Source organism: Triticum aestivum, chromosome 5A, assembly GCF_018294505.1.
Source record: "Triticum aestivum cultivar Chinese Spring chromosome 5A, IWGSC CS RefSeq v2.1, whole genome shotgun sequence".
Classification (NCBI taxonomy): Eukaryota; Viridiplantae; Streptophyta; class Magnoliopsida; order Poales; family Poaceae; genus Triticum; species Triticum aestivum.
In genome coordinates, this window is record NC_057806.1 from 171,945,350 (window position 1) to 171,957,743 (window position 12,394).

Consider the following 12,394-nt stretch of genomic DNA (forward strand, 5'->3'; position numbering starts at 1 on the left):
ATCCATGCTTCCCTCTGCGAAGGGCCTATCCATTTACTTTTATGTTGAGTCATCATCCTCTTATTAAAAAGCAATAGTTGGAGAGCACCGCTGTCATTTGCATCCATTACTGTTAGTTTACATTGAGTATGACTTGACTGGATCTCTTTTACCATGAATTACAATGTCTAGTCAGTCCTTGATCTTTAAAGGTGCTCTGCATTTATGTTTTGCGGTCTCAGAAAGGTCTAGCGAGATACCATCTTGTTATGTCATATCATGATTGTTTTGAGAAAGTGTTGTCATCCGAGATTTATTATTATTGCTCGCTAGTTGATTATGTCATTGATATGAGTAAACATGAGACCTAAATGTTATTGTGAATATGGTTAGTTCATAATCTTTGCTAAAAACTTGAATGCTGGCTTTACATATTTACAACAACAAGAGCAAACAGAGTTTGTAAAAAAAATTCTTTATCACTTTCAGTTTATCAACTGAATTGCTTGAGGACAAACAAAGGTTTAAGCTTGGGGGAGTTGATACGTCTCCGTCGTATCTACTTTTCCAAACACTTTTGCCCTTGTTTTGGACTCTAACTTGCATGATTTGAATGGAACTAACCCGGACTGACTTTGTTTTCAGCAAAATTGCCATGGTATTATTTTCGTGCAGAAATAAAAGTTCTCAGAATGACCTGAAAATCAACGGAGAATTATTTTGGAATATATAAAAAATACTGGAAGGAAGATCCACGTCAGGGGGGCCTCCACCTGTCCACGAGGGTGGGGGCGCGCCCTACCCCCTGGGCACGCCCCCTGCCTCATGGGCCCCTTGACGCTCCACCGACCTCAACCCTGACTCCATATATTCACTTTCGGGGAGAAAAAACTAGGGAGAAGGATTCATCACGTTTTACGATACGGAGCCGCCGCTAAGCCCTAAACTCTCTCGGGAGGGCTGATCTGGAGTCCGTCCGGGGCTCCGGAGAGGGGAATCCATCGCCATCGTCATCATCAACCATCCTCCATCACCAATTTCATGATGCTCACCGCCGTGCGTGAGTAATTCCATCGTAGGCTTGCTGGACGGTGATGGGTTGGATGAGATTTATCATGTAATCGAGTTAGTTTTGTTAGGGTTTGATCCCTAGTATCCACTATGTTCTGAGATTGATGTTGCTATGACTTTGCTATGCTTAAGGCTTGTCACTAGGGCCTGAGTGCCATGATTTCAGATTTTAACCTATTATGTTTTTATCAATATATGAGATTCTTGATCCTATCTTGCAAGTCTATAGTCACCTCCTATGTGTTATGATCCGGCAACCCCGAAGTGACAATAATCGGGACCACTCCCGGTGATGACCGTAGTTTGAGGAGTTCATGTATTCACTATCTGTTATTGCTTTGTTCCGGTACTCTATTAAAAGGAGGCCTTAATATCCCTTAGTTTCCAATAGGATCCCGCTGCCACGGGAGGGTAGGACAAAAGATGTCATGCAAGTTCTTTTCCATAAGCACGTATGACTATATTCGGAATACATGCCTACATTACATTGATGAATTGGAGCTAGTTCTGTGCCACCCTAGGTTATGACTGTTACATGATGAACCGCATCTGGCATAATTCTCCATCACCGATCCATTGCCTACGAGCTTTCCATATATTGTTCTTCACTTATTTACTTTTCCGTTGCTATTGTTATCATCACTACAAAACACCAAAAATATTACTTTTGCTACCGTTACCTTTTACCACTGTTACCACTACTATCATATTACTTTGCTACTAAACACTTTGCTGTAGATATTAAGTTTCCAGGTGTGGTTGAATTGACAACTCAACTGCTAATACTTGAGCATATTCTTTGGCTCCCCTTGTGTCGAATCAATAAATTTGGGTTGAATACTCTACCCTCGAAAACTGTTGCGATCCCCTATACTCATGGGTTATCATATAGGTCTCCGGGATTGTATTCGGTTGGGGGCCAAATTGGGTATTGTCCCCATCACCAGTCTCCATGGGGATCTGCTCCCTCATGTGTTCGGCAGCCGAGGTATTATCCTCTGGCGGCACCGTGACAGCCTCCTGTGCCTCCCCCTGAGCCGGAAGGGTCCTTCGGACAACACTTCAGCGTCCTTCGTAGCCTTGGGAGAGGAGGCCGCCGGAAGGGACCCGCTGTCCATCACCTTCGGATCCAGTGAATTTCTCGAAGATGAGGATCGCTCGAGGTCGGAACGGGCCGGACTGCAAGTCCATGATTTAACATGTTAAAATTATGAAGTAAAGAGGCTAGGTGTTTGTGTGCGTCTTTGAGTACTTACGATTTGGCCAGGGGCATATCCCTGGGGCGCCACTCGGAGTTGCTATCAACCTCCCACGCGGAGTTGTCCATGGCAGAGGCCTTCCCCTTCTTGGACGTCTCTACCTCCAGATGCGTGGAGGCCGCCCTTTTCTTCCTTCCCCCCTCAGGGACAGAATTGCTTTTGTCCTCTTCCTTGTCGTCGGTGGCGGGAGGGGAGTGGGTTTCGGCGTCTTCGGATGTCATGTCCGAAGTCCCCTTATGGCGGAGACCACCTCTGGTCCCCTTGGCCTTCTTCTACGATGCTTGATAGGGCGCCGGAACCAGCATTTTCGTTAGAAGTGGGATAGCTGGTTCTTCGGGCAACGGAGCCGGACACCGAATCCGCTCCACCTTCTTTGTCCAGCCCTGAAAAAACAAATAGAGAAGCTTAGACATCTTCCTTGAGTAAGAAAGTAAAGGATACACCTTGAAATACGGAAAACTTACCACACTAGCGGGATAGGCCAGGTCATGCCCGCGGTCTTCGGTCGTCGCCGGCCACGTCTCGTTGGCCTTTAAGAGCACCTTCCAGATGTCTTCGTGCGTAGTGCCGAAGAACCGTTGCAAGGTTTGGTGCTTGGCCGGATTGAACTCCCACAAGTGGCAAGTCCGGCTTTGGCACGGAAGGATCCGGCGAGCGAGCATCACCTGGATCACGTTGACAAGCTTGATGTTCTTGTCCACCATGCTCCCGATGCGTGTTTGAAGCGCTATCAGCTCGTCCGACGAAGACCAGTCCAAGCCCTTCTCTAGCCAGGAGGTGAGCCGCATCGGGCCGCGGGACTGGAATTCGGGAGCCGCGGCCCAGGTGGCGTCGCGAGGCTCTGTGACATAGAACCACTACTGTTGCCACCATTTGATGGTCTCCATGAAGGTACCTTTGGGCCATGCGACATTGGGCAGCTTGCTCACCATGGCACCTCCGCACTCTGCATGTTGGCCATCCACAACCTTCGGCTTCATGTTGAAGATCTTCAGCCACAATCCGAGGTGGGGTGGGATATGGAGGAAGGCCTCGCACACGATAATAAATGCTGAGATATTGAGGAAGGAGTTGGGGGCCAGATCGTGGAAATCCAGCCCGTAGTAGAACATGAGTCCACGGACTAATGGGTGGAGAGGAAATCCCAACCCGCGGATGAAGTGGGGGATGAACACGACCCTCTCATGGGGCTCTGGGGTGGGGATGGTATGTCCCTTGGCCGAAAGCCGGTGGGCAATTTCCTTGGCTAGGTACCCAGCCTCCCGGAGCCTGGTGATGTCCTTCTCCTTGACGGAGGAAACCATCCACTTGCCTTGCACTCCAGATCCGGACATGGCTGGAGTGCTTTTTGGAGGCAGAAAGGATGGAGGCTTGGGCGCTGGAGCTAGAGAATGGATGGGCAGAGAGGAAGAGGGCGTGGGTGAAAGAGGTGAATCCTATCCCTTTATAAAGGTAGTGAATATCAAGCGCCTCCCAACTCGCCTTAAAACTCGCCTATTCCCCAAGGGTCGTGCAGGCAGCGGGTTGGATTACCCATGCCCGTATTGATGTGAATCCCACAATAAGGGGACACGATCTTTGCTTTGACAAGACGTGCCAATAAAACCGCATCTTGAAACATGGAGCGGGAGGCTAAAAAACGGTTCGAAATAACGACCGGGCTATGACATTATGTCACGCTACAAATGTCGTAAGTGGATTTGTGGCACCCCGATCCGCATGGAGCAGGGGGCCTTCGCACGTCAGCGCGGGATAACACCTGACGCACGACAGGTCAATAATACAGCATTCCAGGTACAAGAATATTCATCAAATACATGTATAGAAGATTACATCGTTGATGAATACAATTATCTGGCATAGCCCTAAGGCTATTTAAATGGCAGCGAAAATCTATTTAGATGGCAGCGGAAGCCTTGGTTTGGCAGCATAACAACTCTGGCTGGGCTCCACAACTCACAGGACTGGCAAGGTTACGGCCTAGTACGACGGGTCAAGCGAACACTTCGGGTATGACCTACAAAACTGGCATGACACGCCAGGTCAGTACATTGAATGTACTTGCAAGACAACCAAATACATAACATCCAAACAAGCAGATGACAAAGTAAGAACCAAGTGCATGCAACAACCTATCTCATATAAATTACTAACCATGGCATGATGAAGATCAACTAAGCATGAACATCATAGCATCTACTAACATCGTAATCACATGGCACATCAAAACATGCTTCTAACATGGCGACAATAAAACATAACATATCATCTCAATCATGGCATAATCAATCCAAGCATGGCATGGCATCATGAAACTATGCTGAAAGTAAACTACCGATCATATTCAATGCAAACATAACATGTTAACTTTATGCAACCATCTTCTGTTCTGCCATGGTACTTTAAATGCAAATAACCACATATTACTCATGCAATGCAACCAAACTTGTGCACTGAGTCCCTCGGACTCTCTTACCAACGGGTTGCCTTGTAACCAAACGGTGATCTTTCTGGCGATCACAACCATGACCAACACTTGGTCTCAAACAGTGATCTTTCCGGTGATCACAACCATGACCAACACTTGGTCTCCAACACTCACCGAGACCTCGTCTCGTGATCATATCAAAACATCGTCGTGACTTCTCACGACTATCTCATAGTCCAAGTCACCACATTCTTGTTATCACATTAATTTACTTAATTATTTCAGGTTTATCCTCCATTTCTACCAAGACCCGATAGTGTGACCTACTACAAACTGTGTTGCTATCGATAGACTTTATAAACACTCTGCAGAGGTAGCGCACTGTACACACACCACGGAACCCATGGCCTCGTCATCCCATTCGGGTGGACCAACGGCATTCCGATGAAACCGACCTACTGCCGTGACACTCTCCCGGCCACTCCGACTCACTCCCCACTGGGCTAGTCCTGGGTGGCCCCGTGTCTACCAAAGACAACAACGGCCACCGTCGTGGCCAAACATAAACGTCCCACACGGGGACCTGAGCTCAAAACCAAACCCGGGCACACAAGGCTTATGTCCGCCTACCTGATCAGGGTAGCGCGCACCCATAACCTTCCCTCTTTGGAGGCACCGACGAGAGGCATGACAATAGATCACATTAGGGCCTTCCCATAAAGGCAAAATGTGGCTGCACTGAAGAAGTTCGATTTGGTGGCACTATGACTCAATCCCATCGATAATGGAGGAGGTTTGTTATTATTAAGTCATTTTATTAACTTCTCCATCATCATGAACATGTTTAACATGAATGCAACCATGAACATGCAGCATACAAATGCATGGACAAAGTATCGAACTTCTCAAGTGCACAACTATAGCAAGAACATGACAATGCCAACTACTAGCATATCAACGGCGCAATACAGTTATGATAGCAATCATAATAGCCACTAAGAACCCAAAGGCACATGACATCCACATAATCATCCAAATATAAGCCCTAGAACTCCAAGCAATATCGATAATAACATTCTAATTTGCATGGGAAAAGATATCATGAAAACATAAGCATGCATGATAATCATAACGGAATAACTGCAGACGAAAACGGTAAGTAGCAACTGTAACTACACATACACGAGGTGCAAGCAAAGTCAACATGCAAGTTTGGGGCTCATGATAAGAGGTTTGCTTGCCTGGGGTTGATAAATACTCCGGGAAGAAGTGTGAAACGATCGCGGAAAGATTTGCCGGAGAACGGTTCTCTCTCAAAGGGGCTGAATTAGAGAAAGGGCAAAATGGGCATTTTAAGAATGTGCAAACATCAAGAAAATAGTCCCATCAAAAAGAGCTCGACGAATAGAGAAAATGAGCGTTGGGATCACCTCATTCGGAGTTACGGGTAAAAAGATACGGACGTTTAAAGCTCAGGGACTAGTCTGCAAAAGTACTTCTACAAACAGGTCCCTGGTAGTTTAAACAGAATGTGTCTTTTCTGAGAATACGTTTTCCAAAGAGGAAAACGTATTTCCGGCCGAAGAAGAGGAAGAATACGCTTTCGGTGATTGAAAGCGCACTTTCCAGGAATACGCTTTCGCGTGGGGAAAGCGGCTTCGCGGCTGGGGCGCGTCCACTTATCCTATGTGGCTAGCGGGGCCATGCCCTATGGTCGCGGACAGGTGGGGGCGCGCGAGAAGGGGGCCTGCCTGGCCTAGCTTCTTCAACCTCACGCTCGGGCACGCGCCTGGCCGAGGGAGGTGGACACCCCGACGGCGATCACCGGTGATTCCGGCCACCGCTAGCGGCGTGCGACCTACCGAAATGCGCATGACGGAGAGGCGCATCTTGGGGTGGTGGTTACTGCCGCCGACAAGCGCCGGACTGGCCGCGGTTGAGCTTGCGGCGGGAAGGAGCTTCGGTCGCAGGTGAAGTGGGGGCTATAGTGGAGAAGAGGAGAGGCTGAGGCCACGGGGAGGCTCACCGGAGCATGGGGGATGCAGTGGTGTTGGAGGAGTGGCGGGGGGCTCGGGGTCACCGGAATCAGGCGAGACCCGAGGCGGCGGCTATGGCGATGGTGGTGGTCAGAGAGGGGCTCCGGGCTCGGGGAGAGGCTCGGGGAGGGATTGCGGACTGCGAGAGAGCTCGGGGCACTATTTATAGCCGCGGGAAGAGCTCGGGAAGGAGGGGAGGAGGTGGCACGCGGCAGGCGACGTGTCTGCGCGCCGACGAGGGGCGCAGCGTCGGCAAGCGCGGCCAAGGCTCACGGGAAGCGGCGGGAAGGCGGTGAGGAGGAAACAGCCGAGCTGCAGAGGCTCACGGAGCAACGCAACGCCAAGGAGGCTCGGGGAGGAAGAAGACAGAGGAGGAAGGCGACGGTGCACACGGGCGCTCACTGCTCGGTCGCTGGCACGGCTCGCCGGAGAAGAAAACAGAGGGGGCAAGAGGTCCAGGGGAAGGCGACGGCGAGGGGGGAACTATTGGGCATTAATGGCGAGGCCAGAGCCGGTCGGAGCAGCGCTGCCGACGAGAACAGTGGCTAGACCACCGTTTTGGGCTGGTTACACTCGTGGTCACCACGGACAAGGCATGCTCCGGAGTTTTTACTGATGCCAACTCATGTCTACCGCGTAGTCCATCAAAGATAGAGTGTCACTACGGTAAGGAAATGGGCAGAGACAAACTAAGCTGAGTAAACCAAGCTCCACAAGTTTGTTATTGCAAACTTGGCCACACCCTAGAGAGTAAACCAAGCTCCACAAGTTTGTTGTTGCAAACTTGGCCACACCCTAGAGAGTAAACCTGTAACGCCCTCGATGCGGCTATATCTCCCACGTGTCGAAGCACGACTTAGAGGCATAACCACATTGAAAGCAATCGTAAGTGAGGTAATCTTCACACAACCCATGTAATACATAAGGGAAAGGGATACATGGTTGGCTTACAATCGCCACTTCACACAGTACAAGAATAGCATTACAACATCCAAATACAATCAAGGTCCGACTACGGAACCAAAATAAAAGAAGACTACCCCAAATGCTACACAGATCCCCGATCGACCCCAACTGGGCTCCGCTACTGATCAACTGGAAACGAAACAAGACTACGAACACGATCTTCATCGAGCTCCTCCTTAAGCTCGGTTGCGTCACCTGCTCAGTAACATCGGCACCTGCAAAGTGGTTTTGGAAGTATCTGTGAGTCACTGGGACTTAGCAATATCACACCCTTGCGATCAAGACTATTTAAGCTTAAAGGAAGGGAAAAGGTATGAGGTGGAGCTGCAGCAAGCGACTAGCATATATGGTGGCTAACATACGCAAATGAGAGCGAGAAGAGAAGGCGAAGCACGATCGAGAAACTATGATCAAGAAGTGATCCTAGAACAACTTATGTCAAGCATAACTCCAACACCGTGTTCACTTCCCGGACTCCGCCGAGAAGAGACCATCACAGTTACACACACGATAGATGTATTTTAATTAAGTTAAGTTTCAGGTTATCTACAACCAGACATTAACAAATTCCCATTTGCCCATAACCGCGGGCACGGCTTTCAAAAGTTCAAATCCCTGCAGGGGTGTCCCAACTTAGCCCATCACAAGCTCTCACGGTCAACGAAGGATATTCCTTCTAGCGTGAAGACCCGATCAGACTCGGAATCCCGGTTACAAGACATCCTCGACAATGGTAAAACAAGTCCAGCAAGACCACCCGCTGTGCCAACAAATCCCGATAGGAGCTGCACATATCTCATTCTCAGGGCACACCGAATAAGCTAAGCGTATGGGAGCCAACATAACCCAAGTTGCCAAGGGACGGCCCCACACGATGCTCTGGGTTGGACCAACACTTAGAGAAGCACTGGCCCCGGGGGTTTAAATAAAGATGACCCTTGAGCCGGCCGACTCAAGGGAAAGAAAAGGCTAGGTGGCGAATGGTAAAACCAATGTTGGGACTTGCTGGAGGAGTTTTATTCAAGGTGAACTGTCAAGGGGTTCCCATTATAACCCAACCGCGTAAGGAACGCAAAATCCGGGAACATAACACCGATATGACGGAAACTAGGGCGGCAAGAGTGGAACAAAACACCAGGCATAAGGCCGAGCCTTCCACCCTTTACCAAGTATATAGGTGCATTAATATAAATAAGAGATATTGTGATATCCCAACAAATATCCATGTTCCAACTAGGAACAAACTCCAATCTTCACCTGCAACTAACAACGCTATAAGAGGGGCTGAGCAAAGCGGTAACATAGCCAAACAACGTTTTGCTAGGACAAGGTGGTTAGAGGCTTGGCTTAACAATATGTGAGGCATGATAAAGCAAGTGGTAGGTATCGCAGCATAGGCATAGCAAAAGAGCGAGCAACTAGCAAGCAAAGATAGAAGTGATTTCAAGGGTATGGTCATCTTGCCTGAAATCCCGCAAGGAAGAAGAACGAGTCCATGAAGAAGACAAACGGACATAGTCAAACGGGTCCTCACAAATGTGACGTTAACGGAACCAACCCGAAGAAGCAACACCGAAAGAAGCACACAACATAGTAAACAACCAACACATGAACATGGCATGATATGCGGCATGCGGTATATGATGCATATGCATGATTTGGAAAGGAATGATTGAACCTGGCCTCAACTTGGAAAACCAAGAGTGCCACTGGAAAGCTGAGGTGATTTCGGTTGAAATCGATATAAAGATCACCGGAATCGGATGCACGGTTTGGAAATGGCAAGCAAAACAAATATGACACCGGTCTGCGATAAACAGCAAGTAGCCATCTAAATGCATCAAGATAAATATGCTACAACACTTAAACATGGCAACAAAATACATGGCAGGGATCCACTCATGATGCTTGACAAAAGATGAACACTGAGCTACGGCTAATTCACACATTAACAGGTTCAAACAATCATGGCAAAAGTGCAAACGATAACAAGTTTCAGACTTAGAGAAATAACAAGTCGGGAATTTATCATCATGAAGCAAAGTTTAGAGCATGAAAACTACATGCTACAGGAAGATATCATGGCAACTAAAGGAATGGCATGAAGCTACTCAAAACATATAACAAAAGTCCCTTAGTGACCATAAGCCAAAAGGGATCAGAAAATACAATTGCAAGCATGTGAACATAGCAAAAACATTAACAGATTTAGACTTAGTGAAAAACTGGAGCATGGCAAAGTAGTTAACAAGTAGGCATGTTTACAAGCTCGATGCACTCACTGCAAAGCATGTCATGATAAACTAAGCATACACCCAACAAGAAGACATGGCATAGAAGCTATACATGGCAAAAACAACAACATAGCATGCACGGATCAACAACAACAAGCTCGGCAAAATCGCTAAACATGTTAACAATCTGCCAAGAATATTTTATAGCAAAAGTAGAGCTCGATTGACTCAAGCTAGGGTGCTCCATAATTGCAAACAAATACATGGATGGATAGAGCACCACAATATTAACAAAACATCCTTACTGATCATCCTCAAAATAGGCACGGATCACTAGGAAACAACATGAACATATGGCATAAAAATAAGGACATGGCAAGGACTTAGTGAAATTCTAAGTCCCTGAAATCAGCATCACCGAGTAAGCTACTTTGCATGCTTGTGCTAGTTACCATAAAGATCATAAAAATACATGGCATACACCCCTGTAAAGATGGCATGGCATATAACAAAACACATGTAGAGCTTAAGATCATAGCATGCACACATTAATCATGGCAAAAATAACAAAATGCCATTTGCTGAAACAGAACTGACAAATTCATCACATAGCCCTCTTCCAACAGCATTTCGGGCATCAAGATGAGCTCAAATGAAAATGATGCAATGAGATGAAATGATGTACTCGTCAAGACGAACATTTTGATATGCTACACGCACGAATCAGAGCTACGATGATGCAGTTATGATGCGATGAGAAGTGCACAAAATTACTGAGATCTGGGGACTTAGTGGAAATATTACCCCGCGGGAAAAGTCAATGGGCGGACGAGGTGGTGCGGGATGAGAGGATCCAAGCGCGGGGCGCGGCGTTTGGATCGCGGGACGGGTGGATCTCGTCCACCCGCCCGGATCTGGCCGGGGCGGCGAACGGAGACGAGCGCCGGCGGGGTGGAGGTGGCACGGCGAGGCGAAGTTCGCCGGCGGCGGGGCAGCGGTGCACGGCAACCGAGGCGGCGAGGCGCGGTGGTCCCGGCGTCGGCGAGCGGCGCGCCGGCGAGAGCAGCAACTCGGGCGGCGGGGCGAAGTGGCGCTGGGCGGCGGAGCACTGCAACCGAGGCGGCAGCGAGCGCGGCCGGGAGCACCACGGTGACGCCGGCATGCACCCACTGCGCGAGCATCTCCGAGCGGGTCTCCGACTAGAAGAGCTTGTCGCCCTTCTTGCCGAGCGCGGCGAGGAGGCCGGCGAGGAAGGCCGCGAGCTCGACGACCTTCTGCTTGATGAGCTCCCACAGGGGGGCGAGAAAGCGCCCCGCGTCGTCGAGGTAGAAGCCGAGGCCGGCGTTGCACAGGGACCGCGTCATGGCTCCGCCACCCCGCAGCAGGAGCTTCCTCAATGCAGGTGCCTCCAAGAAGAAAGCCATGGATCCGCTTCTTTCTTTGCTCAGGGACATCTATTGGGTTTGGTCTTTGGTGTGAGTGTAGCGGCCGGAGCTGGCGCCGGCGCCATGCCCGAGCTAGACCGCAACGCGGCATCCGCTGTTGTCGGCGACGACGACGACGAGAGCGCGGGGGAGGCAGCGAAGACGAGGCGGTCGACGCAGAGGCTCTCCGAGAGGTGACAGACGCGGCAAGATCCTCAATAACGCCAGCTCAAGCTCGTCCACGACCTGCGGCGAGCCGGACGCGACCACGTCCACGGCGGCGAGCCGGGCGCGGCCACGATCACGGCAGCGAGTCGGGCGCGTCCACGGTCGTCGGAAGCCGGTGGTGGGCATGATGAGCAGTGGAAGCTCCGACGTGCTCAAAGTGTTTGACAAAATGTCAAGCCCAATCTGATGGCTGTTAAGTTTTGTTGTTAACGCTGGTAATCATATGCATGTATGCAACCAAACGCCAGGTGAAAATTGCATCTTGATAACAAAATTCCAATACAGTCAACCAATCAACTAGTCATCTACATTTTTAACCCTGTTTTTGCTTACTCAGGCCTGCTCGGTCTAGCTCAGAAGGGCCAGGCCCCGCAGCGAAAGCAACTAAACACGCCCATGGTTACCCTCGGTCTAGCACGCGATGTGCTCCGGGCGCGACGACACTCCCTCTGGTCAGATCCAAACGTTCGGCTTCGAGCTTCGCCTCGCTGACAGCACAAGAGAGCATGACGTGAAAATTTAGAATTTGTCATCCCCTCTTGCTGTGACCTGCTGGGCCCGGGAAATCCCCTCGACCATTTCCCCAAGCTCCTCCCCGTCCGCCGCCTCACGCCGCCCGCCGCCCGCCGCCGCTGCCTGCTCGCGCGCGGCAGCCGCCTCCCGGATCGCTACCCCTTCACCGGCCATCGCCGCCAGCGACGACGGCTCCATGACTATGATGACCCCTTCCCCTCTCGAGGTACGTGCCCTATCTCCTCACTCGCCTGAT

At 49.8% G+C, this 12,394-nt stretch overlaps 1 protein-coding gene across 5 annotated transcripts in view; it reads left to right on the top strand.

The window, feature by feature from the left end:
- The first annotated feature begins 12,056 nt into the window (after window positions 1-12,056).
- The window catches only part of LOC123102741 (ubiquitin C-terminal hydrolase 12), a 29,422-nt gene continuing 29,084 nt past the window's right edge, over window positions 12,057-12,394 (top strand). Inside the window, exon 1 of one of the 5 annotated variants that reach the window (XM_044524172.1) lies at window positions 12,057-12,364. In XM_044524172.1, the coding sequence (XP_044380107.1) occupies window positions 12,335-12,364 (30 nt within the window). In that variant the 5' untranslated portion in view covers window positions 12,057-12,334. The remainder of the gene's footprint in view (window positions 12,365-12,394) is intronic. The other 4 variants (XM_044524170.1, XM_044524169.1, XM_044524168.1 and 1 more) reach the window with 4 other exon arrangements.